The sequence below is a fragment of the Primulina huaijiensis genome, unplaced genomic scaffold (genome assembly GCF_012295235.1).
Source record: "Primulina huaijiensis isolate GDHJ02 unplaced genomic scaffold, ASM1229523v2 scaffold10763, whole genome shotgun sequence".
Taxonomy (NCBI): Eukaryota; Viridiplantae; Streptophyta; class Magnoliopsida; order Lamiales; family Gesneriaceae; genus Primulina; species Primulina huaijiensis.
In genome coordinates, this window is record NW_027342193.1 from 39060 (window position 1) to 66123 (window position 27064).

Here is a 27064-nt window from a genome sequence, read left to right on the forward strand (position 1 = left end):
TCAAAATCAGCAGTTGAAACTTGATCCATTAGGCACAACCCACATGATATAAACGACAGCACATCACATTTCTTTAGATATGGCCAAAAAAGCGTACCTTTCCAGATATGTCTTACAAGGGGGCAAAAGATTAGACAATGGCTTGTTGAAGCATTCGAAGAGCTACAATAAAAACAACATCTATTGGCATGTAAATGTCTTCTAAACAAGTTCAGTTCAGTGGGAATTAATTCATTGCTCGCAAACCAAAAAAATATTCGAACTTTTTGTGGGATGTTTAGCTGCCAAATATTTTTCCACCACTTTTCCAACGAGAATGCCGATAGAGATTCATGTGGATCAAAGCATCCAATTTGAGCCAGGTAGCCCGATTTAACTGTGTACTTGCCTTTCTTTCCCCACTTCCAGAATCTATCATCGTCATTGTGCTGATTTCTCAGAGGTATATCAAGAATACATTCTGCTTCGCACGAAGGAAATTTGGAGCGTACCTCAACTTCATTCCACGTTCTGTCACCTGAAATAAGTTCTTGAACCTTACTCAGACCACTTGAGCCTGTCATCGAGCTTTTTCCAGAAAAAAGACTAGGAATCCAGCAATCAGTAAGTGCATTGATGTGGGATCCATTCCCAACCCTCCACATTAATCCTTTTTGAATAAGATCTCGACTCCAAAGGATCGATCGCCATATGTAGGATGGATTCGATCCTAAAGTAGCATCCATAATGTCACATTAACTTTATTCTTGAAAATAAGTTCCTAATCTTTTCTTTTTTTTTTAAAGAGAGAATAAATAGAAGAAGAGAAATTTACCTTAAAAATATGCTAGGGGAATTCAATATTTTTTTTAACACACACATATATATACATACGAAAATAATTGATCCAAGTTATTATCGAAAATAATTTCGTCAATATTCGTTTGAAAGTAAAATTGGTTTGAGGGTAATAATCTGTGCCTTTTATTTATGTTATTGTTGCTGATGATCTTTTTTTTTTAAAAAAAAAATGTTACCTAATTAACCTTTTTAACCACTTCCTCACGAAATTACATGTGTTAGTTAAAGAATATCATACCAAAATTTACAGTATACTATTAATATCGCTATAAACAATATATTTTCAGTATCTTAAATGTGGTACTAAAGTTGAAATTTGACAAAATAAATAACGAATATCACAACATAAAGGACCAAATACGCAATATTTTATTTATTATATTTTCTTTTATTGTTAATTAAAGAATGCCTGAAATCAATACTCATTGTTCAAAAAACAATTGAGCGTAGATCTCAGAATAAAGTAGTTCGTTCTCAAAAAAAAAAAAAAAAAAAAAAAAAAAAAAAAAAAANAGTTTGTTTGCTCAAAAAACAAAAAAAAAAGTACTTGGTTGATTCCAAAAGCCAATCCAACAGTGTAAGCTACCTAAAAAATATTTAAACATCAAATTCCAACAATTCAATTTATTCCATCAAATTTACTACTACAAAATGGAATTATACATCTGAAAAAACAAACAAAAAATATATAAGTCTGTTGCAATATTGCCGAAGGACATCAGCACGTGAATATGATTGAATCATTGAGCATTTTAACTTAGATTTTGGTAAAAAAATTGAGTGTATATATAAACATCGGATACACGAAAAGAAATCTGCAACAGCACCTATAATTTCGATACCATGGAAATGCTTTAACTAATCTAACTGAGTTCAAGAAGTATAACAACATTACACGAACCCGACCATGAGCTGGATTAGCATTCTCCGGTAAAGATTTGCCAAGGATAAGATTGAACTAAAGAATGGATATCTGGGAAAAAAGATTCAATATGGTCGGAAACAGATAATGACAAATACGCAAAACAGTCGCGTTGTGCATATTCCAGTCACAGTTTCCTACACTTCCCTCTCACAGACAAAATATAAAAGAACTATGATTTCTCTTGAAGCAATTCAAACCTCCTTCCCCCCAATAAACCATGGCCTTTTTCATGACAGAGAGTTCTTCAAGAAAAGGAAGCTTTTGCTCTCCTTCTGTAAGTCTAATGACAATTCAGACAATAATACAGAACAAGATTCTACACCGCCTGAAGGAGATAAAAGCAAGCAGGAACTTCTAGCCAGAATCGCCGTGCTACAAGCTCAAAAAGTACGTCTCACCGATTACTTGGACGAAAGATCCTCATATTTAACGCAGTTTGCTGAGGAAGCTAATGCTGAAATTGACCAAAATGGAGAGAATGCCCTCAGGGAATTGGATGAAGCCGGTGCACGTGTGGGTTTTTTTATTTTTATTTCTTATCTTCTTCTTTCAAACAAATACGCGTAGTGGTTAGTTATAAGTAACCTGGTTTTGTTCATTTTCTTGAAAAGATAATGGGGAATATAGAAAGCAGGATGCAAGCAGCTTTGAGGAATCTATGGAGTTGAACGGGATAGATATTGAAGAAAGTGAGAAAAAGGTCACGGATTTCGAAGGGAAAATCGAGGTAGACATGAATGAAGGGATGTTCTTTAAAAGCTTTAGGGGGAAAACCCAGGTTGACAAAGCAAAAGCAAAGGAAGAGGCAGAGAAAATCAGGGAGGTGACTAAAAACGATGCTGGGTTAGTAATCAGGAGAAATATTTACCTAGCGCTCATTGCTTTGGTAGTTGTCGGAATTGCTGAGGCCTCGATTTCTTCAACGTCTGACTGGAGGAAAGTGGCTGTTCTAGCGGTAATTTTGGTCCGTTTGCTGTCACAACTGATATATGAGCAGACTGTTTTATCAGAAGAAGAAAAAACGAAAGAAGAAAAGCAATGAAGTGGGCATTTCCGTTCTCTAATTTAACCATGGAGTACATAAATTTAGCATGAGTCATAACCCCATGAATTATATCACATTCGGGTTTAAGTTCAGAGTATAATTAGTGTATGCTTATTGGCAATCTGTGTTCATAGGTGCATAATAACTCATCAAATGTTCTGACATTTTTGTTCTTGGCGATGAAAATAGAAGAAAAAAAACAGGGGGAAGGGCAAAAAACATCTGAAACTGAAACTATAGGAAGATCTCAGAACATGAACTTCCGATCCCAATTAAATGTAGCCTGAGTTATAACCCCAAATAAAATACAAGTACCTGAGGCTAATACATCAGGCTACCCTTGTTTTTGCATCATTCTTGTCTTCAGTTATACAATTTCAACCACTAAAGCCTTTTAACATCTGATGCCGTGCAATTAAAGTGACAATTTTGAAACTTAAGATAAAGGCAGAGATCAATCAATGATTGTGTTCGAGTTCACTCTGGTGAATAAGGTGGGGGCAAAGAGAGGAAAAAAATTAATATACTTCAGTGAATCAAGTGCAGTTCCCGGTTTGTAGGAACCAGGAACCTGTAAACCCGGGCTAAATGAACTAAAAGTTCCAAACATATTTAAACAAACGCTAAGTATTCCTGGAAACATGACATATATATGGCAGTTACAGTAAAACAAGCGCTCAGAATCTCTAAGTTTGAGTTCTTTCAGCCAAGCTGGTTTTTTACTGAATATGAAAGTAAGTTTTTTTCACATCGGATAACCAAAAATGATCAAGATATCAAAAGCGTTATTTGCATTGAATAAATTTTCCAATACATCAGTAACAAACTTCTGTAAATTTTATCTCTTTGAACATGATATTGCACCACAGCGTTCAAGATTTCTTCACGGTATAAAATCCTTGAATTCCTCGTCGATCATTATACGTTCTTGTCGCATGTTTTAATAAAAATCCCTTGAACTTATTATGCCATTAATGAAATTTCAAAACAGGGATTTCGATTTCAGCTGGAACACTTGCAGCAATAATCAGTGCAGTTGGAACAGGATTCTTTGTACGATGGCTAGGTTCTTATTATGCCATTAACAAAATTTCAAAACAGGGATTTCGATTTCAGCTGGAACACTTGCAGCAATAATCAGTACAGTTGGAACAGGATTCTTTGTACGATGGCTAGGTTCCTTCCAAGCATTCTTAACTCTCACTGCATGTCTCTATTTTATAACAGCCATCTTTTGGAATCTTATGCTACAGGAGAACGAGTTTTTTAGACAGATACGCATCATCTTTTACTTAGGTTTAGAAAATACATCACACATATATACCTTCTCTTGTTTTTCTCTCTCTTTTAATGGTTCTAGAACGAGGATTTGTGTAGGATACATTGTAAGCATCTGAGGAATATTCTTCTCTGTTTAATTACCTAATATTTTCAACTTGCAAGATTGTAATTGTCGGTACATGTTCCCCTAGCCCCAAATGAACTCAAAAGCACAAAGCCTTGTGCTATTACACTATGATAACCGAAATTTCATTGATGAGATCGGTTCTTGATAAAATAGCAGATCACGAATGATAGAATTTTTTATTTTTAAAAAATACGAGTTATTAAGAGAATCGAGACTGCTGAATATTCTATAATAAGACAACAATGGGTTTTGCAGCTAATCGTTGACCATGTAAGCCAAGAAAATGGGATAAAATTTTGTGCAGCGAAATAAGAAATGGACAAAATAATACAGCAATGATTGATTTTTCTGTAAGCTCTTCCCATCACAAATACCAAAAATATGCGAAAGAAAAGAAAATGATTTACATAGTTATCAGTGAAGGCTCTGGAAACAATTTTGTGCTGTTCATCAACACAGATTGAAGTTTCAGATGGCAACAAGTAGCTCTTTCATTGCCGAACTTTCTCGTTTATTTTGCCTCATCAATTAATTGTCTCCTTGATTTTTTTTAAAAAAATTTCTCTTATGTGTTGGTTTCATTAATTGAAAGTTCCCAGGATTCTCCTCTTTTGTTAGACTTGATTTGGCAGAATTTTCAGCTTGGTGATTCGCGTTGCTTTGAGAGATTCGGGCTTTAGTTTAAACACAATACTTGGTTCTGCTGGAAACACCCAGAAAGTCAGTCAGCCATCTATTTGTTCAAGAAATTTGATAGAATCTCACTAGAGTATAAGGTCTTTTTAAGATCAGACTTGGCAGGATTTAAAATCAATATTTTGTGGATCGGGTTTTTCTTGAATCATCATTTTCCGAATCAAGATCCAATTTTTATCAAAATTCTGATCTGGGATTTCTTAAGGAAATGAATTTCAGGAGCATGGAAGAGTTTTGGCCGTTCTATATGAGCCAGCACTCAAAGCCAGCAACTAGGCGTTGGCATTTTGCTGGTACACTCTGCAGTATTTTGTGCTTGGTATACTCAGTGCTGTTCCATTGGTGGTTTGTAATATCTGTACCTGTAATTGGGTATGGATTGGCTTGGTATAGTCATTTCTTTGTTGAGGGAAATGTTCCAGCAACTTTTGGGCATCCATTTTGGTCTCTGCTTTGTGATTATAAGATGTTTGGATTGATGCTTACTGGTCAAATGGATAGAGAAATCAAGAGGCTTGGTAAGAGGCCTGCACTTCAAGCATACTGATCCTCGTGCTTTAATTTGTGGTTTTTTTTTTAACATCTTTTTTCTTTTTAAATTTACATCGTTGTGCGAATCACACAATACGGTGAACGAACAGGCTCACAGCATTATTTGATTTGCCATTCATTTTCTTCTTCGGGAAGACAGTTGTATACTATGTTCCATGTTACAACGTAGTTGGATCTTGAACATTTACCTTGCAGTGAAATGTTTCGTTTTGTTTTGATTAACTCGCATTCTGCTAGAATATTACACAGGGATTCGAATGTGGTGATGTTTTCTTGTTAAATTATCCTTTCGCATCGGATAGTATATATCGACCTCCTTTGGTTTTCGTTGACTTTGTTGTTTCTTTATTCTTATTCTTATTTAATCAACGATAACTAAATGAACCTGAATTACCATTCCACCAACTGTTGATTGATTTTGTGCATGCACTTGCAGTTTGTTCATGCTGTCCCCCTTTCCAGTTAAAAATACAAGCGCTAGTTTCATGAATATTAAGGCCGAAGATTATACAGTTCTTTAAATAAACAAGGTATGTGTCTAGACGGGAGGGAGTCACCAAAAGAAGAGGAAAATTTTAGATAACTATATTTAATATATGACCTCAAATTAATTCTACAAACATATGTCATCCTCGATAAAGAATAAAAAAAAAAGATAAAGATGAATCGCAGGCGCTGAGCAAAAAAAAGGAACACAAGGTAACCTCAAAGTTACACCATTGTCTTCTATATTGAAATTATAATCCCAGTTGTCAAAAGAAATTGGCTTTGCTACAAAAATGAGATAATTTAAGCTCTATCTTGAACTCCACGACAATTGACAAGTTTTTGAAGTGAATTCACCCGCGGAAAGGGGTCTCTGCTAATTATAACTGGAGCGCGTTTTAAACTGTAGCCAAATTTATGAGTAGGATGTACAAGTCAAAGCAGACACCAATCACAAGTCAGTGTTACGGGAAAATGATGGCAGTGGCATGCCTTCTTGGGGACGCAGGATGACAAGAATGCCGAACATCCCCAGCATAGGAAGAACAAGAAGCCATTTCAAGAGTTTGAAATAGTACATATGGAAGGTGAGGGAGAACTCATCCGAAAAGTAGAGTCCATTTTTGTCGATCATCTCAACCAATACTGTCCCAGTAGTTCTTACACTCACAGTCCGAAGTTTAATTCGCTGTTTTCCAGCCTGATTAAAGATTTGGCTTTGCTTGATTGTTCTTTCTCCTTGGTAATTGCCAGGAACCAGTAAACTTACCTGTGGTTATAAACAAGAAAAGCTCAAGCAAGGGCAGTGAGCACGGGCTATTATTAATTAGATATGAAGAAATGAATAGCAAAAACAACTTCCATACCGTAACATTATAAGGTGCTTGACTGCCAGATGGGAACCTGTGTTTGTCTATAATCTCCACTTCAACCCAAAAATTCTTGCCTTCTTCATCTCGGAAAGCTCGTGATGATGGAGTGACATGGATACCCTCACGGTTGTAGCGGGAAGCAGCATTATTTCTTCCTTGGTTAGGTGATCTCCAAGCCTGGTGATATAAAATTTGTAAGACAGAATAGCAATATCAACCAACAAGACAAAAACGATATTGTTTTTAATCGTATCCTTCCTTGAGTGGATGATAAGGAGAAGGTGTTGAAAAACAGAAGACGTTGCCATTCATGGTGGTCACAATCAGATCAAGATCATCACCGCCATCTACATTCTCAGCCAAAACCATACTGTATCTGTAATTAAACAAGACATATTCATGGGTGAAGTGAGACAGCGGCTCAAAGAATGGCCTAATAATACAAGGAATACAAGTTATCTTACGATGTTTCTCCAATATCCACAACATCAGCGCATGACGTGGGTCCATCAATAAGGTATAAATACCCATCAAAAGATGTGCTGACAATTGTGAGTCCCTTCTTCTTCTCCCCACGTTTGCTCAAGTCAACTAGAAGAACTTGATTCATAACCCTACCATGTGTCCGATAAGGATAGGGCCGTACAATTGATCCATCCTTGCCACTGAGAACATATATGTTTCCAGATAATGTTGGAACAACGATATCAGTGTGACCATCCCCATCCACATCTCCAATGCTAGGACCCTGAGCGAAACACGATATGGCTCATGCAGTATAAACATGTAGCTTGGCTTCAACCACATTTAGGAGTCAAGAAATTGCGAGTTACCTGTGGAACAAGGCTCTTTACATGTGTTTCCCAAATTTCTTTTCCTTGTAAAGTCCAAGCTGCAACATTTCCATGGGAATCAGCGGTCACTAACTCAATCTTTCCATCATCATTGATGTCAGCTGCAACAACTGCTCCTTGAATTTCAGCCATTTCAAGAGGAAACTTCTCTCTGTATTTACCTAAACCAGTGAACCAAAGTAATAAGGACAAATTCAATGAACATAAGAGGAAACCCCAGCCAGGAATACAAGAAATATAGATGACTGGACAATTTATAATAGCTGAACCTACAACTGTACAAGAACAACAAGTTTTGTCCGCAAAATTATTTTAGTTCAACAAAAAAGTTAGATCAGAATTTCCTAAAAAAAGTGTTAGATCAGCATTTTCCAAGACGGGGAGCCTCAAAGCAGATCCATGCAGTGGTTTCTACATGATCTTTTTGTCAATTCAACAAAACCCAGAAATGAGTCTCTCTGCATTCTTCACCTCACACAATTTCTTGACTAATTCATGAGAAGGGATATCTCTACAGAGCCACCAAACTGACAAAAGAAATTTAGGTCATCTATCCCACTTCCTCTCCCCAGCGATTCCCAAAAGATCAATCAAGCGCCAACACCAGCCCAAGCCCATCACATACTCACTGAAATCAGTTTGAAACTAGTCAATAAATAATGTAATAAATGGCAAGTCATGCAAACCTATCAAAAAGCACACTTGGTTCCAACTTGTAATTGGTGTTTAGAAGAATTAGATAAGCGCTGTGCGACAAACTTATATAGTGGAATAGTAGAAAATAACACACCCCTGTGGTCCAAAACATAAAACAAGCCAAAAGAAGTCCCGACCAGAATGTCCAAATTCCCATCACCATCCAAATCAACAACTGTAGGAGAAGAATATATGTAGGCACGGAAATTTCCAGTATCCGTACTCAAATCAAGTTGAACACTCCACTTAACTTGCTTTGTGTCGAGATTGAAAACTACAATACCACCGGCAACATATTTCCCGATCTCAATACCACCAAGTTCCTTTAAATGCTCTGGATTATCATAATACCTGGCAAATGACATATTGATTATCTGAAGCATATTAAAATACTTATGCTGAATAGAAGTTCACTGAAAAGACAAAAACAAATTACAAAAGCAGACATAATGTTTTCTCATGAATTCTTCAATATCAGTATGAAGCCCTAGCATACTGCAGTCTATTTCAGCAAAGATTATAGTCACAGCCTAATACATGGAAGGTGATTTCGAAATTAAAGGCTTACATGGCCAATTTCTCAGGAAAACTAGATTATAAACATCTGTAGAAATGTTACCATGGGAGCTTATATCTTTCTACACAAATGGCATCTCATGGTTTTAAGTCACATAGTCCCATGAATTAATCTGGTAAATGTCAGTGGACGGAAACACACCATATATAACCAATTTCCAATTTCAATTCCACTCACATGTAACAGCAAGAAAAATCCAAGCAATGTGCCCAAATATACAACAAAAGTATCTGAGTATAAATGGGTACTTTAGGAGTAATGCATATAAAAGAGATGACTGACACAAAATTGATGAGAGAAGCAGCCTAGAATTCTTTTTCTCGTGGTCTGATGCAGTAGAGGTAATGCCAGAATGTCGTATAATGCAAGTTGCAAGCGGTTTTGGTACTTTGTAAGATTTTCAATAGATTCTAGTGTACTGAGTTAAAATGATTGTGATGGTGTTTCTGAAGGTATCTGATATGGAAATGTAATGCAGGGTAGGAATTGAATGCAGTGGCAGTGGTACACTAGAAAGGTGGAAAAGGGAAAAACAGTATTTTAAATGAATTCAGGATCAAGCATCTAATAATGTAGCACATCACGGACAAAAGTTTATACCTATAATCAGCTGAAATAAAGCTAAAGTTGCCACAGTGTAATTGATATTTCTGCTACTTAGAATACTACTATCAGAACTGGCCACAAAGAGACCCGAGGATAAATGCTTTCTAAGCAATGTAAGAAGAAACTTACTCGTGGTCAAAGAAGTAAGAAACAGCAACAATCATCTCAGACACCCCATCATTATCAATGTCTGCTATGACCTGAAAAGAATGATAAGAACCATGTTAATAAGTATTACATGGTAAAATTATGTGAATATGAAATCTTTGTTTCGAACACCACTATACTTACCGGAGTGCATAAGACATGTGCATCTATGTGAACATAATCTTCCAGTTTTTCATGCTGGGTTTCAGTCCATTCCTCATCTCCCCACATGGCCTCGTCTACATAATCATCATAATCATAGTTATACTCATCAGCCAGCTCATCGTTCTCCCTTAACAACTCAAATGATGCATCAGCATCAGCTTCAAGGCCTCCATTATTTTCCACTGTTGCAGCACGAATGCCTTCATTGCCTTTTGAATCTTTCTCTTCAAGAAGCCGTCTTGATGTGTTTTTTCCAATTTCTTCATCCTTGACTTTATCTGATCCAGAATTAGAAAGTGTACTATTTGGTTCTTGTGGCATCTTTATGTCTGCTTCAGGTTGACTATCTTTGCTCTTCCCAAGATTCTCAAAATGAGATGCATTCAGGTCATGGTGCTGAATATCTGTCGTAGAAACATTGCTCTGCAAGGTTTCATGATGAGCTTCTTCTGGTACAGAATTTGATGTTTTAGGTAAGTCATGACGACCTTCTTCAGAAGAATGGGTAACGTTTTCCGCAATTGTACTTCCACTGTGCATGGTAATTCCATTGTGCTCTAAAAAATATTTCAAAGTTAAGAAAACCTTTTTAAGCACTAAACCATAATCTAACCAACTTAATAGTGTTCACAAAATTGACATAGCAGAATAAATGAAACAATTAAACAGAATCGCTAAGGTAGAACAGTCCAACCAATGTGAACCACAGGTTCAAGAGAATTTCCAGTCAATCATCAGACGATGATTTTGAGTTGAAGCTCATATAATTGGGCGAATGCTACAGGTCAGAAGATTTCATACAGTGATTATAATCTACAAAGGAGCTTTTGCTATTATTAAGTTGACCACATAAAGCCCGAGCTTTCCCAATATTTCAAAATAGTATAATATATAATCCACCTAATGCAAAATGAGGATTGATGAGAGCAAGGCCAATGTCCAGATAGCTGCAAATGTGTACTTAATCGTGGAGTTTCTTGCGTATATCTCACAACAAGAAAATGGCCTGTGGCAGATTTCTGATTGGACAACGGGAGAAAAGAAAAGAGGGAGACTGGTTACAGCAATGACATGGTAAAGGCAAAAGATAAATATATATTCAGTGAAGAAGAAGAAAGGTTCAACCCATAGCACATGAAAGCTGGTTCAAAAATATTAAAAGAAAGCAGATAAGGATAATCAGATATCTTGTGGTGTGTCAATGTTCATCGTGTTGTATTCAAGAAATTATTATTGAGCAGCAATGAAGAAATTATGAATTTCATGAAAATGCTATTAAGGCTCAGGAGAACATTGGGCAACACGAAGTACAGGAAATAACTTTTAAGTGCCACAATTTCAGAACCATTAATTCTCAATAGGTAAAAGGAAAGCAAGTTACTAGATATCGAATCCGTGAGAAAATCCTCGACCAGCTGCTCATCATGAACATCTGGGTGAGACCGGTCAACTGGATCTGGATGCAAACCAACATACCAATCCTTTTTAACTTTCAACCTCGGAATCTCCAATTTATCTGACATCATGTAGCCTGAAACCCTGATTTTCAATAAACAGAAAACAACAAGTCAGCTAACTATTATTCAACGGCTAAAGAAGGCATTTTGGAGGAACAGCACATGTTACCTGAAAAATAGCACTTCACCATTGTAAGTGGCTAAAACTACTTCTCGGACACCATCTTTGTCAATGTCATACAAAAGAGGACTAGAATGAACAGTCGACTGATGAAAAGCTGGCCAACCTGATGTACATAATACAAAAAATAGGTTCATTTTGTCTGGATGATAGAGAATCACATAATTCATGAAGTTTAGCCCTTCTAGCTGCTCATATAATCATTCTTTGATGTACATTAGCAGCAGGCCCCTTGTACTCTACAAAACTACAAATATATAGCAATCCTCTAGCAAGTAGCAATACCTGGCAACTTATCTCCATCAGAACCTTCTAGGACTTCCAAGTAATGAACAAAGGAGGGAACTACTACTTCAAGCTTTCCATCACTGAGAATACGAGAATAATAATCAAGATTCCATAATACAAGATGGATTGAGAATAACAAGCAAAGACTTTGAATTTTGATTCTATATCTTTTCAACAGATTATGGACTTCAATTTAAATCAACCAACATAGTCTACTTTTAATCCATTCATCGTCTCCAATACTTTTGAGTTCAATCTTATTCTCAATAAACCCCCACAGTTCAGCAAAATAAACAAAGAAAGACCAGAGAAAAATTAAATGCATTGAATACCGCAATTCTTGATACCAGTAAATCCAAATTAGACAGTTACGTTCGATCACCTGTTGATATCTGCAATCAAAGGCGAAGAATAGATGCTAGAACTCACTTCAGTCTGCCATCTCAGTTCCAAATGCTGAGGGCATTGTGTATTCAGCAGCTCATCCTCGTCACTACTCACAAAATGCCATATAATTAGTCATTTTAACAGTTGAAAAAGTTCACCAATTTAACAAAAACACAATTTTGTTTATGCAAGTAATGTTACAACTCAGGATAAGAATTTACAAGAACCCAGACAAATACTTACAGATTGGGATAACCGAGGGCGTCATCAGTAGCCTCACGCTCTCGAAATTTGTTCTTGTTCGCTTCCTCCGATTGGGCAACGGCATAATCGAAACTCCAACAAGACAACCCGAAAACAAGGAAACCAAGAAATAGAACACCCCAAGATTTCATGAATTTCAGGTAATCGTTTTCTCAATCGTCTCAAGAACTCAAATGTAACGAAAAAATCGAAGGTATTTCCCTTAGTCTAAGCCCAGTAAATAGTTTTTGGGATCTAAAGCGAAAAGAAATCAGTTTGCTGCAACGAGGGCGTGTTTGGTAATATTAATTTTAGTCTAATCTTTTTCTTTTTCTTTTTCTTTTAATATTAATTTTAAAAAATTAAAATTGTCATATCAACGAGGGCGTGTTATGAACAAAAGGGGGTTTTTTTTTTTAAAATATTATAAAATAAAAAATTCATTATAAAAATGTTGCAAAGTGAGAAGGTTTATAAAACTATTACAATCTGAGATTCACTGCTGCGGATTCAGAGTTATTTAAAAAAAATTTAAAAAAAGAAAAGAAAAAGGAAGTGAGGCACGGATTCAAAGAATCCGTGACAGACTGTCACGGATTTTAAGAATCCGTGTCCACTTTATATAAATGCTTTTCTCCTTCAAACAGCATGTATTCCCCTTCCATTTCATCTACCGAAAATATTTGTTCCTCGGATTCATTCTCGCAACTTATTTCCTTCGTCCGATTCATATGCGCAAAATCCATCTTTCCTACTTCGACCTTGTATTAATATTATTTGTTGATTTTATCATCCTTTTCATTTGAAGATATATCAAGAGGTAATGTTTAATTTCGTTGATAATATTATAATTATATATTAAGAAGACATATTTTCTTTTGTGTAATTTTTTTTATAATACTTGTCATTTATTTCAGATATTAGCACCGTCCGTTGATATTATTACAAGTTCCGTATAATTACATCTGAGAAGGTAATTTAAGTAATTTTTTTAATATTTTGTTTGTATTATTTATATTTTGTTCACCTTCTTAGACGTAATTATACGGAACTTGTAATAATATCAACGGACGATGCTAATATCTGAAATAAATGACAAGTATTATAAAAAATATTACACAAAAAAATATTACTTCTTAATATATAATTATAATATTATCAAAAAAATTAAACATTACCTCTTGATATCTCTTCAAATTAAATGGATGATAAAATCAACAAATAATATTAATACAAGATCGAAGTAGAAAAGATGGATTTTGCTCAAATGAATCGGATGAAAGAAATAAGTTGCGAGAATGAATACGAGGAACAAATATTTTCGGCGGATGAAATGGAAGGGGAATACACGCTATTTCCGTGCCCCACTTCCTTTTTCTTTTTCTTTTTTCAAAAAAAAAAAATTAAAAAAAGTTAGAATCTTGTTAAATCCGCAGCAGCAAAACACGGATTACGGCTGTCTCTTTTTTGATTTTTTAAATTTTTTTTGAAAAAACTATGAATCCGCAGCAGAAACATTCGGATTATTATACTTTTGTAAACAATCTCAAGTTGCAACATTTTTATAATTAGTTTATTAATTTATAATATTTTTTAAAAAAAACCCAAAAGGGGCAACTACTCAATTTATGGTCAAAATAAATATAAATAAAAAATATGAACATGTTATGGTCTGATATAATTAACCTAAGAAAATAATCTCAATTTATATTGATTGAAATATTTAAATTTGGACATTAACCAAGACTTCGATTCTATAACCAATATTTTTTCGAACGAACATATTGTACAAGAGTTTGTTCAGTACGGTTTACCAATTAATGTAGTTTGCAGACTATTATGTTAGCACGAAGATTTACTTAGTACTGCATCGAAAAATATGAACGGTAGTTTTTATCATTATAAAAAAAAACATTTAAAAGTTAGATTTGTTTGGCTCAATTTACAAGTTTTTTTTACAATATTCTATAATATGTTCTAGAATTTATATGATTTAAAATGTTTTCTAAGTTTTACCACAAGCTATTAAGATGAGAGATCATGAGAAAGAGAAGAAGAGAGAGAGATTCATTTTTGAACTCGTTTTATTTTTCCTATTTTTCTTCTCCATGCTCGATTTGTTTGCTTCTCTAATCTCAATTCTTTTCCACCTATAATTTATTTTATTCAAACGAATTAAAGCCTTATTAAAAAAAAACTAAAAATTTAAAAATTGTCCAATTACTGAAAATTCGTAAAATATAGAAGACAAATGTAGCCAATTAGGTTCTTAATCAAACTAAAATCATGAATGAATTATTTTACATCACAAAGCACCCAACACGACCCTTTTTCTGAAACTATTAACCTATTTATTATTTCTAAGGGGAAAAAAGGAAAAACACTTGCTACTAGTTAATTATTTTAATTTCAAATTATATAAGTACCCCACCTAATATTTATGTGCGACACATAAATATATATTTCGCAGGCTGCTCTAAAAACGTGTGCATGTTTAACCATGCAAAAAAGCGAGAGGGATTCTTGCAACATATGATTATCCTGCAAATTTAATTATTAATGAACTGCAAACAAGAACATAATAGAAAGCTAACCCGTTTAACTTTCAACTATATTCACAACAAAATGTCTCTAAATCTCAAATTACTAATTCTAACAACTGCATTTTTCCCCAAGTTTACCAGTAAAAAGAGAAATAGTAACCGAAAGTAAAATATACAAGGTGATCCTAAAGCTATTCCTATAATCTTGAATGCTATGAGAGAATGGAAGGCAAGGATCACTCGTATCTATCACGAGTTTAGATACGAATAGCCTCTTTTGAAGGAACTTGTTCTACTTTAGACGACGCTGGGCTTTGCTTTCAATCTGTATTCTATCTGCATACATAGGCAGGCAGATAATCTCATTGATCTCGTTTAACAAGTCGTCTTCCGTGATATTGTCTTTTATACTTCTCATGACCTGTATTTGGGTTTGGAGAAAGTTAAGTACTTGATACATTACATAAATAATGGGTTTGAAAAGAAACGTGATATGTACCTTCTTGTAAGTGTTGAATTCATTAGGAGTTCCTTTATCAGTCCTGACCCGCATACACACCCATACTTCTTCCTCTGAATTATATGAACACTCAATGATCTTACCCGAATACGTAGAGGCATCAGACCCATCTGCACGACCATTTACAATCAATCAAGTTATAAAATGCATGATATGGGATTTGTGAAAAGGCACGGATTAGAAAGGGATTGATAATATCAATCTTAGGTGAAATGTATGAGGTAAAAAATAACTTATTTCTTATTTTCAAAGGGATTAGATATATGCAATATAATTTGCATTTGAAGTTGGAAGTGACAAATCAAAGAACGGATATTAGCCAGTAGGATATAGCAGGATATGGACTAAAACTTACTTTTGAAACAAAAATTGAATCTGAACCGTGAAGAATTCCGTACATCTTTCAAGAAGTAAAATAGGAATAATGGAGCACAGTTACAAATCTCACTTGCCATAGTGCAGATTCAAGATTTTTACACATGGTGAAGTGCACTGGCTAATCAATTGAAAGAACAAAGGTTTTCCAACCTTAGCACCACAGATGCAACTATAATGGCATTGCAAAACTATCAATAAACTACTAACCAGGGAAAACAACCCTGTACCCTTCCATTAATTTCTTCTTCCCTCGCTCATTTAGAAAAAGTGACTGGTTATTCTCAACCACCTGTTGCAATGTAGCAAACCAAAAGAACATCACGTGTATCAACCGTGGTCTGTGAGTAAAGTAAAAATACCAAAGGTTGACAATATATTCATGTTCATTTTTAGCATTTTGCAGAGCAATAGAGAAACAGGGGTGTAATACTTGTATGAAAACAAACCTCAAATAGAAAATCCACAGAATTCATTTCTGGGTATTTCCACTTTAAAAGACCTTCATGTGTTCGAGTGACATAAGGATCATCCCAACCCTGGCATAAGAAACCACGGGAAACAATTTTCATAGAGAACAAAGCATTGAACGACAATTTAATTAGATATTTCGTCCCATATATAATGGCGGCGGAAAAGTATAATTCAAAGCACAAACTTTCATCTGCTCACCACTCACACTAAATATCTTTTAACTTCAATTTAATAATTCATAGGCAAGAAAATATACTGTTACATAAGAATTTCAATCAGGCTGAATCGAGTTTCTACAGCTTTAAGCCATCTGATATAGAAAAAGATCCAGTTTTGACAAACTATATCCAACCATGTATAAAAGTTGAAATGAGTATTAATCCAGTGTTCACACCTGAAAAATAAGACCATCTGCTGCATGAGAAAGCTTTGGAATAAATCCCTTCAAAAGTTTTGTTACGGTAGACAGCAACCAAAAATCTTTTCTCCTTACCTATCAAGTTTTATGCAGCAGTATCAACAAGAAGTCCAGCAGGCAATGATATACGGGGTGGAGAGAAAGGAAAAGGCAATCAGGTGTAATGATGCAAACCCTGAAAGGTTCCAGGTCATATCTGTAGTAAGGATTTGGGCTCTGATATATATGTTGTCTTTCGATATTCCGAGGTTCAATCACTTCCTTTTCAAGCATTTTCCAACGTTCATAAAAGGGCCGCTGCATGAAAGTGGATTAGGTTCGAAAATAGCACTATTTTTAAGAATCATAGCCAAAACCAAAGAAGAGCTATTAATTGTGACATCACTACTGAACCCAGACTGGAAGAATTTCTTACAAATCATTCAGTTTTCCAGTGTCCAAGAATGATTAGCCCTGATAAAAAGTAAAAACTACTGTACGTACAATTATGACTTCCATAAAATATTTGGTGCTTCACAAACTAAAAAAATAGAGCTTATCTCCCAACTTGTGTACCTCTTCTTTTTTTTTTTTGTGTGTGTGTGGAAGAAACATGTGTATCTCTTCTGTGAACAGAAATAATCTTTTCTCCTTGGGGTTAAAAGGGAAAAACAGCATGAAATCAAGCCTTTGCCAATTAAGACTATGTAGGATGAGGGAGCCTCATAATTACGAGTTTGTGGTTGCCGGTGGGCACCAGTGTATGAAACTGTCAAACACATTTAAGCTTCCATTAACTGGTTATAAGAAACACCTCAGGTTACCCCAATTATGGACCAAGAAAATTGTTTCAACAAAATAAAACAAAACAATAAGGAATAGAAAAATAAAGAGCTATTCATCATTCATTCTTTAGAAGGCCAGATAAATATGTGGGATGTTCTGACATGGACAATGATATCTAAATGTGCCTTCAGACCGAACAGAAGATTGTTTACATTGCATTGCAATCAACCAGTCATATTCCAAACACCTACAATCACAACATACAGCAAGAAACACGAAACTGAAAAGTAACATTATTTCGGAGTACCAACAACTACAAGTCACAAAAAAAAAAAATTTGGCCACTGAACTCTGAAGCCCATGATGATAGATGATTTACAGCAATTCTCTATATCATACCTCTACAAGAGAAACCTGGTTAATTGCCATCATGTCATAGATGAGGTATCTTCTTTCTTGCCGCTGCGAATCAGGCATGGTATCAATTACCATCTCTCCATCAAGTAATGTGAAATGATGATAGAATCTCTCTGTCATCTTCTTCTTAAGAAAAATAAAACCATGAAATACAAATCATCAGCAGGAAGTTTATAACCACAGTGCTAGTAAAAACTGAAGCTATTACACTGTCCCCACAAAACACTTACTTCATTAGTGTGTTTGCAGGGAAATCGCATCTGGAGCCTCCGAAAATTAAAATTTCGATCAATCAAGTAACAACCATCCATAGTGATTAACATCATATATCGCGTTCCGTCAGCTTTCCAAGTTGCATAATAGTAACGTTGCCTTAGCAATTGCAAATTGTCCCTGGTTGTAACCAAAATGTATCACTGCGCCATTGACATAACTTCGACATAAACTAATAACAACTTGGTTTCTTTCCTCTTCAGTGACTAGGGAGAGTGTCGCATGACCAGAAAAATATAATGGCAACTTTTTACCTAAGCCTAGCACATACCCACAGACCCATGTATTAAAGTACAAAGCTACATAAAAAGTTTCATGTTCAAAAGCCTACGCACTAGTAGAAAATTTATATTAACACGGTGCAGTTATAGCAATTACACAGCTGTTTCAAAAAAATTACACACAAAAAAAGTTTCATGTTCAAAAGCCTATGAACTAGTAGAAAATTTATATTAACATGTTGCAGTTGTAGCAATTACACAGCTGTTTCAAAAAAATTACACAGCTAGACTAGTGCAAGACGGAATTAACTGAAAATGTGAAATGGAAAGTTAATGCAGGCTATTTATATTTTTCCTGCACAAAATAAATGTGATAAAACGTGAGACCTGCTAAGAGAAACTGGATGTGATCCAGGGAAATGCTGAGGTCCTCTAACCTGTAGAATATGAAAATAAACATGACATCAACCATGACATCAACCTAATGAAACCGAAGGAAAAAATACAGCCATCACCGCACATTGCACAGGTTACAACAAAAAAGGTTGAAAGATCAAGCACTGCTACAAAAAACTTTAGAAAATGTTAGGCAATGTAATAAATTGAAAATGAGATAATACCAACAAACCTACCCCTCCAGACAACTTCAAAAACTGATAGCAGAATTGCCTCAGCATTGTTTCTTGGTCACCAGGAATTTTATCTCCCAAAATATCATCGTTCGTCAGAATCAACTGTGTCTCCTGATTCTCCTAAAATATTAACATGTTTTCAAAGGTTAAAGGGGACTGGGTTTAGCTATTCACCATTCGGTTTCACTTTCAATACATCGATGTATAAAAGTGCACCAAAGACCATTTTAAACATATAGTTTTTTACTTTTTAAAAAAAATACAAACATCTAAAGGGGCTGCAGAATTTCCATCATCATCGTCATCATCTGGAATTGCATCACCATTCAGATCAAAATCAGAAGATCTTTTCCACTCTGGAGTTGGAGGGCAAACAACCATATCCGGCTTTTTCTCGTGATAAAAATTGTACAATGCATCAATATAGTCTTTTTTGTATATACCCGGTGGGCGTGCATCAGAAAAAATTCTGATTGCCTGCAACGACAAAAACAAATTTCAAACATCATTATTTCAAATCTACCAAATAAAGATGAGATGACAGTCAGCTTACCTGAGTGACGGATATAGGCCGTGACCGCATAAGGTAGTGAACAATCATAAATCCAGTACGATTATGCCCATGTGTGCAATGAACGAGAATATGTTTTTTTGGCTGCTTTTGCCTTGCAATAAATTGGGAAACCTGATAAATCACATAATAAAACTATGATTTCCAAGGATAAGTAGAAGCACAGGCATAACCATGAATCAGGTCCCTTGCTCAATAATCATACATAATTAACAATATCTAAAACTTAACATGCTGCTATTATTACAATAGAAATTGGTAAAAACAAATACATGTTAGACAGAGACAACATTTTAAAAATTTTGAAGGTAAAGTTTCTTTAGAATCTCCTACCACATTTTCACCTCTTGTCACCTTTATCAGTTCTAAACCTAACTAAAAAATTTGACCCCATCACAAGTTGACTTAATAAAGTGATTTGTCTGAGGCAAGGGAGGTCAATTGTGTGTACCTACACCTGTATTGAAGTGACAACACCACCCTGCAACAATGAAGGCATGATTGTGCTTCTGATTTAAGATATTTTGCTTCACCAAACTCACTTTGAATTACTCTAAGGGAATTGACATTTCTTTTATGTTTGACCAACTCAAATCAGTATTACAAAGTTGAGTTAAATTTTTATGCCAAAAAAATAAGTACAGCCAGGAAAAAGGAATTAAAAGGTGGACATCAGTCTACAATCTGAAGAGTGTGAACATGTTCTTGTAAGCAAATGAATGGCGTATCAGACTGTCTGATGCTAGCATAGAGGTTTTATGCTTACTTTATTCTAGCTTCATAAAGCCACAGGCCGACCCAAAAGTTGTTTCAAAATGGCTTTTCAGGCAGGGAAGAATGAGGAACAGCATATTTGGAGACCACAGAATATGGTAGAGTATATGCAGCATTAGGGAAGGAACAGTATTCTAAATGGCGGTCGAGGCCATGAGGCGGGTGTTTTAGGCGGCCCAAGCTATACGACGTTTGGGGAGGCAGGTCGAGACGGCGAGCTGACGGGCTAGGCGAGCAAAGCGGCGAGCAGGCGGGCGAGGCGGGTAGTCAAGATTTTAAAAACCTAGTCAACAATTTTAAAAACCTAGTCAAAATCAACTAATTTTAAATATCAAAACCCTAGTACACCTCACTTTCTTTATTTTATTTTTGGTTTTCACTCTCAAATCTCAACCACCAAACAACCCCATATTCCCAAAGTCTAATGATATTGTTTGGGAATATGGGGTGTTGTATAATAAAGAGAAAAGAGATTGGATCACATGCAAGTCGTGTAAGAGGCTTATTAAAAGAGGAGTTTATAGGATGAAACATCATATTACGGGTATTGTACGACAAGTTGAAGTAATGATATTACTTTGTTAGCATAATAGCATTAATATGAGGATGAAACTTTATTAATTGCACATTATCTAGATGATATTATATTGTATGAAGCTTCTTTGTGCTTAAACGTTATTTAATTGCACATTTTACATAAAAAAATGATGACTATTTGTAATTATATTGCATGATTATCTATAAAAAATTGCTTAAAAAAATTCAACCGCCTAGGCACCGCTTGGGCACCGCCTAGGCGGCCGAGGCGGTAGGCGGTCGGTCAACCGCCTAGGCACCGCTTGGGCACCGCCTAGGCGGTAGGCGGTCACCGACCGCCCCGCCACCGCCTTCCGCCATTTACAACCTTGGGAAGGAATAATCATTCCTAAAAGGGAGTCTAATGAATAGCTTATAACCAAGTAGAACATTGGTGTAATGACTCGGGGGAGGATTAATATTGGAGGCTGAACAGTCCTAGAACTTCATGAGCAGAATATTTATGAAGATTACAAGACGTCACTCCATCGAAGCCCTAAAGCAAAGCCTTTTATTTTAAAATTCACTCTGAATGTACAACATATTTCCTGTAAAACAAACAGGTATTTATCAAGGCACACATTCAAAATTTTCTCATTCTAAAATACCTAACTAGCATACACCAATATCCAGTAGGAAAGCCACCTGACCACACTATCACCCAGAAAGGAGTAAAAACCAAATTCTTTTCGAACAGAAATGGAAACTAATTTTAACAAAAATATCATGTAAATCATGTAGAAAAATGCATCCATATGCATATTACCTCATAAACAAACTTATTTACAGCCTCATTCTCTGGCACAGAATCACGCCCCTTGCAAGCAATCTAAATATAATATAAAAAACAAAAAAGTCAATAATTCAGGGAGTGATTAAAACTCCAATCCATCATTCACGTAAGAGGAGAGGACCATTACCCACCTTGACATGCTTAATACCTTCTTTCTTCCAATCGTTCAAATTATAATACCTACTTGAATTTGTAAGATCAATTACCAAGCCAAGCTGGAAGCAAAAATAAGTAAAAATTTCAACTAATGACTAGGCAGTGGCAAAGTATTAAAATACATTATTTTTAATTGACCAGATACTACAAGTTACTTTCCATTAGTACACAATAGATAACATAGTTTTACATGATGAAGGCATTTTATTGATAAGAAGTAACAAACAGATTGGTCAAGAAATAAAACACAAGCAGCGAGGGAAATCAAAGTCGCATCATTGACCAATTTAATTGTTAAGAAACACAATGCCCTCAAATCCATCCGATCTTGCTATGAAGTATTTCATCTATGTCGCACGCACATGAAAAGAGATGTTATGAATACAGTGTGTGGCAATTCCCAAAGGTTGCACTTGGATCAAATAATTTGATTTGGGAAGAGATACGAAGAATGAATTTGAAATGACATCCATCTTTGGTATATTTCAAATCCATCACAATTTTCATTACATCCACATAAATTAACAAGCGATCAAATAGATTGGAAATTCATAGCTTCAAATCCCTCATTCCAAGCACACCTAAAATGTCTAAGATACTATGAAGGAAGGATACAATAGACAACATATATGTATGTGTGTGCGTATATGTCAAGAATGAAAAATAATAAGCACGTCACTCACTACTATCAGGCAACCATGCATCACAACACTATCATTTGAGTATACAATAAAATCAATCCAGAAGTATAACATTTTCGACAGCTTAAAAACAAACCAGTTGATATTCACACATGCACCCAAAATTGCATAAGCTCTTGTCAATGAATCTATTATAATGAAAAATTATATTAAGTACCATATTATTACTAACCTTTCTCCCTAAAACTCTCTGTTGATGAATAACTTGCCTGTAGGAGTATCTTTTACCAGGATAAATATAGTCATTGAATGATTCACCTAATGGAACTTTTGAAGGGATCAAACCGCATATTTCCTGTCCAACCGCAGGGCAGTCCAACCAACCTTCCATGTGACAGATTAAAAAATTACACAAAATGATAGCATTTATATGATTAAAAATGATGATGACACCAAAGGACTGAGAACAAAAACACCAGTTACAGCGCACAGCAAACATAACAAAAATGGTCCATATAAAAATTTTAAATATATCAAACCTCACAAATACCTACCCCACCCCCAAATCCTAATATCCCATGTGGCATGGAGGAGATACGGCAAATTCATAGAAAAATAGCCAGAAAGATCCAAATCTACATACAATAATAACCCAGTAAGTTTCCTTCCTTTAACCCCCATTTATAGAAATGATTAAATAACGACCCGAGTGAAGAAAACGAAAGGAAAGGAAAATGGCCAACCAGCCACGAACAGGCATTGCTCACAGAATTGACTATATGTATTAAAACCATCCAAACGAACCATACTTAGGTCTTTGATTATGCCAAGATCAAACAATTAAGTATTTAAATGAGAAACTTAAGTTCGTCAAACAATTTCTTCAAAATTTTTGGTTGACAACCAAATGGAAAGGATCAATAAAAATCATCTCATGTCCACTCGGTACCCACTGACTGCAGCTGGTGTCATGTCGCCGAATAGAAGAAACATAAATGGATAAAATTTTACCTGGAGGGAGTTTATCATTAGGTCTCTGCTTCTTCACTTGATACCCATCATCTCTCTGATATGGCTGAGATCCATAGGAAGGTCTATCATCAGGGCGCTGCCTTCGAAGACGTTGAATCCTTTCCTCGCGTTCCTGATGCCCAAAGAAAAAAAAAGGATAAAAGAAAAGAAAATATTTTGGGATGTCAGCAGCGATGATTCAGAATTTAACATAAGAAAAAAGAGAACTGTATCTCTATGCCCCTGATTAGTTTTGTCATCTTAATAGAAAATCCAAAACATTTTACCAGAAATTTTTTTGCAAAGATACTCCGCAAAAACTATACACAAATAAATGTACCAATAACAGTGCCAGCACTAAGGTTTTCAGAAAGAGCAAGTTGAAAGAAAAGAAAGTTGACAAGAAGATAGGGATAAAAGCTAAGCGCAATTCACCAAGCCAATTGCTAACAAAAATAAGGATAACATTTACCTTCTTCTTAGCCTACCCATCAAGTAGTCATGCCGGTATCAAAAAGAAAAAAAATACAATATATTTTAAGTATAGTACCATGGTGATGAAGTTTCAAAACACCATACACAATCAAAAAGCAGTAATACTCATTCATAAGTCTACTTTTCCTCGGTAATAATTTGATCGACAACTTAAATTCGCATGTTCAAAAGGTATCAACAAGTACAATCTTAATACTGGCACGATACTTGATCAGCTTTATCAAGTTTGTGCTTCTGGAGAATAGATATCAAATTTGTAACCCAATGAAAGATTATGCACATTATTGACATATCATATATTGTAGGAGTAAAGTATATGCCAGAGATACCCGCCGCAAAAGCTGAACAGCAGTCTCCCCATGTTCCACTTGTTCATTGTATCCCACATGTTCTTGCGCATAATCTTCTTTCAACTGTGGTTCAGGAAACACTTCCTCATCTTCAGGTTCAGGAGATGCATTCAAGTCCATGCTGGAAATCATTAAATCCAATTAGAAGCATTTTCTGATGCACCAACGGAAACTGCAGAAATTATTTAGCAATTTTTTCCATTAACAAACAATAATGAATATGTGGTAAGCCGAATAAGTGCATCTTTCCTCAAAACATTATCTTAATTGACCAGAAGCATCATGGATCAAATCCATCCTTGAGAAACGTACGCACCCCCCGCTCTTTACTCATGATAAATAATCCATGTACTACCAAAATCGCATAAAGAACTAATCTCTTCTGCAGGAATTCTTTTCATAGTAAATCAACAAACCATTCAGATATAAACAAGATGAACGCAGCAAATAAATCTCCCATATCCATTACGGTCCCTTATGTTTGTCTCTTTCAATAACTCCTTTCTCCTCTTTCCATGCTACACCTTAATAGTGTGGGGTATTTGTAAGGATTTTTGCATTATTTACCAATTTTGCATTATATATCGTGCTATAAAGATTCTAAGGAGTAGGACAAACATCAGGTCCTGATTAAAACAAAACAAAGCAAAGCAACAATACTCCACATTCCAACATATGCAATCATCAAAAGCATATAAAATGCCGAAAAATAAGAAAGTTTTACAAGTTAAAGAAGCTAAAGTAGTCTGAAAAACATTAAAAAAATCCCAACCAACATCAAAGTGAAATTCATAATCTGAAGTAATGAAAGCTTTAAAAACAAGAAATTACTAAGACTATTAACTTTCTTCCTGTAATGAGTACAGATAAAAATTGAAAACTTTCTTCTGCAACCAAGAACGGATTCATAAAAACATCAATTCTTACATTCTCTTGAACAGAAACACAAATCCCACAAGCAAAAAAATCATTAAAACAGCATCCTTAAAAGGGCGAGGACATGCCACACAAGTAAAAGTTTGACGACAAAAAAACCGTCAATTGCTGAAAGCAGCAATGGACATTAATCCCCAACCCGACAAAGCGAAAAACGATTCCAACCTGAAGGAAAAAAGAGAGAAAACTCCAATCGATTGCGCATCAATTATCCGCTGAACGCCTTGGCAACACCAAACAGAACTCTCGTTCAAGACAAACCAATCCAAAAAAAGGTTGCTCTTCAATTCCCCGCACGACTTAAAACCCTACAATTGAGTGAAATTCACATCGTACTTCGACACCAGGAAAAAACCCTAGACAGAAAAACCGGCTGCACTGGAGGCACAAAGATCGCGCGATTCAAATCATGAGAATACGATTAAAAAAAACATCAGGAAAAAAGGGATTCGATTAATATATATGTAAATATAGGAAGCCGTTGTATGTGATAGATATATATATCGGTGGTGTATCAGTGGGATTATGTTTTGGAGGAATTTGTTGGAAGTAAATATGTGAGATTTGAGGGGTAAAGCTACAAGGAAACAATCTGCAGATGTGGAGGGGAGGGACAATATGGTAATTTTAACTGAACAAAGAAAGTTCGTTTCAAAAATCTTGTAATGGAACGAAGGGGAGAGGTGGCTATGGGGTATTTAAGGATGAAGAAAGTCGGTAGGGCGTGTTTGGTAAGGGAGTCGCTTTTATTATTGTGACCTTTTTTTTTCTTTTTTTTCTTTTTAATTATGGTAACTATTTGTCTATTAATCATAATTTTTTCTTTTTTTAATTAATTATGGTAACTATTTGTCTATTAATCATAATTTATGTATGACATAAACTTTGCATACAATTATATTTAAGTAATTTTAATCTCTAACATCTTATTAAGCACGAGATTTATAGAATAACTATTTTTTGTCTTCAAAATATACCATACCATAATTTTTCCTCGTAAAATGAATATTTATATTATTATTTATGAGATTTTCAAATACCTAATTTTCATATGTAAAAATTTATCCATTTCCCCCCTTAATACCCTAATTTAATGAAAATTAAAATAAAAAAATTCCGAATATGAAATTTGATGGAATAACTATTCCAACATAATTACCATGGAAAAAAAGAAAATCAACATACTTAAAATTGTATTTGTAAATATGTAGTTAAGTTTCTATATTTAATAATATTTCTTTTTCGCTTTATTTACTAAAATACTCTTATTATCTAAGTCTTGAAATAATATGTAGTTTTTTTTCATGAGTGAGTCTCATGTGAGACCGTCTCGCGGATCTTAATCTGTGAGACGGATCAACCCTACCCATGTTCACAATAAAAAGTAATACTCTTAGCATAAAAAGTAATACTTTTTCATGGATGACCCAAATAAGAGATCCGTCTCACAAATACGACTCGTGAGATCGTCTCACACAAGTGTTTGCCTTTTTTTCATTGTATGAAATAAGGTTTGGAAGCCCATATTAAATCGAAGGAGTAGAGAAATCCAAAAGTCATTTACTACTTACTAGGCAGTGTGGATTAAAAAATACAAGTTGAGGAAAAGGGAAAGCAAACATTAGCATTTTCCTAAAAGCAAAATGACCCAAATTTTGCACGGACTGTCAGAAATAATCCTCTGTTTTGTTTGAGTCA

General features: G+C 35.1%; 3 protein-coding genes and 1 pseudogene across 7 annotated transcripts; 2 read left to right on the forward strand and 2 right to left on the reverse strand.

The window, feature by feature from the left end:
• The first annotated feature begins 1849 nt into the window (after positions 1-1849).
• Positions 1850-3836, forward strand: LOC140965509 (uncharacterized; annotated as a pseudogene).
• A 667-nt stretch (positions 3837-4503) lies between these two features.
• LOC140965510 (uncharacterized) lies at positions 4504-5688 on the forward strand. The gene has a single exon (XM_073425564.1). The coding sequence runs from the start codon at positions 5123-5125 to the stop codon at positions 5459-5461; it is 339 nt and encodes a 112-aa protein (XP_073281665.1). The 5' UTR covers positions 4504-5122; the 3' UTR covers positions 5462-5688.
• Positions 5689-6171: 483 nt separating this feature from the next.
• Positions 6172-12726, reverse strand: LOC140965530 (protein DEFECTIVE IN EXINE FORMATION 1-like). Of its 2 annotated transcripts, XM_073425588.1 has the most exons (13): positions 12426-12726; positions 12178-12288; positions 11793-11875; positions 11496-11613; positions 11251-11408; positions 9849-10426; positions 9687-9757; positions 8469-8725; positions 7658-7839; positions 7289-7572; positions 7082-7200; positions 6819-7000; positions 6172-6721 (listed from the first exon to the last, which is right to left on the reverse strand). In XM_073425588.1, the coding sequence occupies exons 1-13, from the start codon at positions 12575-12577 to the stop codon at positions 6404-6406; spliced, it is 2613 nt and encodes an 870-aa protein (XP_073281689.1). In that variant the 5' UTR covers positions 12578-12726; the 3' UTR covers positions 6172-6403. The 2 variants fall into 2 exon arrangements, with proteins under 2 accessions (XP_073281689.1, XP_073281690.1); XM_073425589.1 differs by lacking the exon at positions 12426-12726 and having other exon boundaries at positions 12225-12284.
• A 2281-nt stretch (positions 12727-15007) lies between these two features.
• Positions 15008-26028, reverse strand: LOC140965517 (uncharacterized). 4 transcript variants are annotated; one of them, XM_073425575.1, is made up of 18 exons: positions 25532-26028; positions 24410-24602; positions 23586-23718; positions 22807-22958; positions 21909-21992; positions 21751-21813; positions 19617-19748; positions 19331-19540; positions 19064-19183; positions 18819-18868; positions 18168-18330; positions 17920-18057; positions 16930-17052; positions 16732-16830; positions 16313-16402; positions 16074-16155; positions 15468-15598; positions 15008-15389 (listed from the first exon to the last, which is right to left on the reverse strand). In XM_073425575.1, exons 2-18 carry the CDS (start codon positions 24560-24562, stop codon positions 15261-15263), a joined length of 2052 nt encoding a protein of 683 aa, XP_073281676.1. In that variant the 5' UTR covers positions 24563-24602; positions 25532-26028; the 3' UTR covers positions 15008-15260. The 4 variants fall into 4 exon arrangements, with proteins under 4 accessions (XP_073281676.1, XP_073281677.1, XP_073281675.1 ...); XM_073425576.1 differs by having other exon boundaries at positions 17920-18063; positions 24410-24551; positions 25532-26027; XM_073425574.1 differs by having other exon boundaries at positions 17920-18060; positions 25532-26027.
• Positions 26029-27064: the final 1036 nt, after the last annotated feature.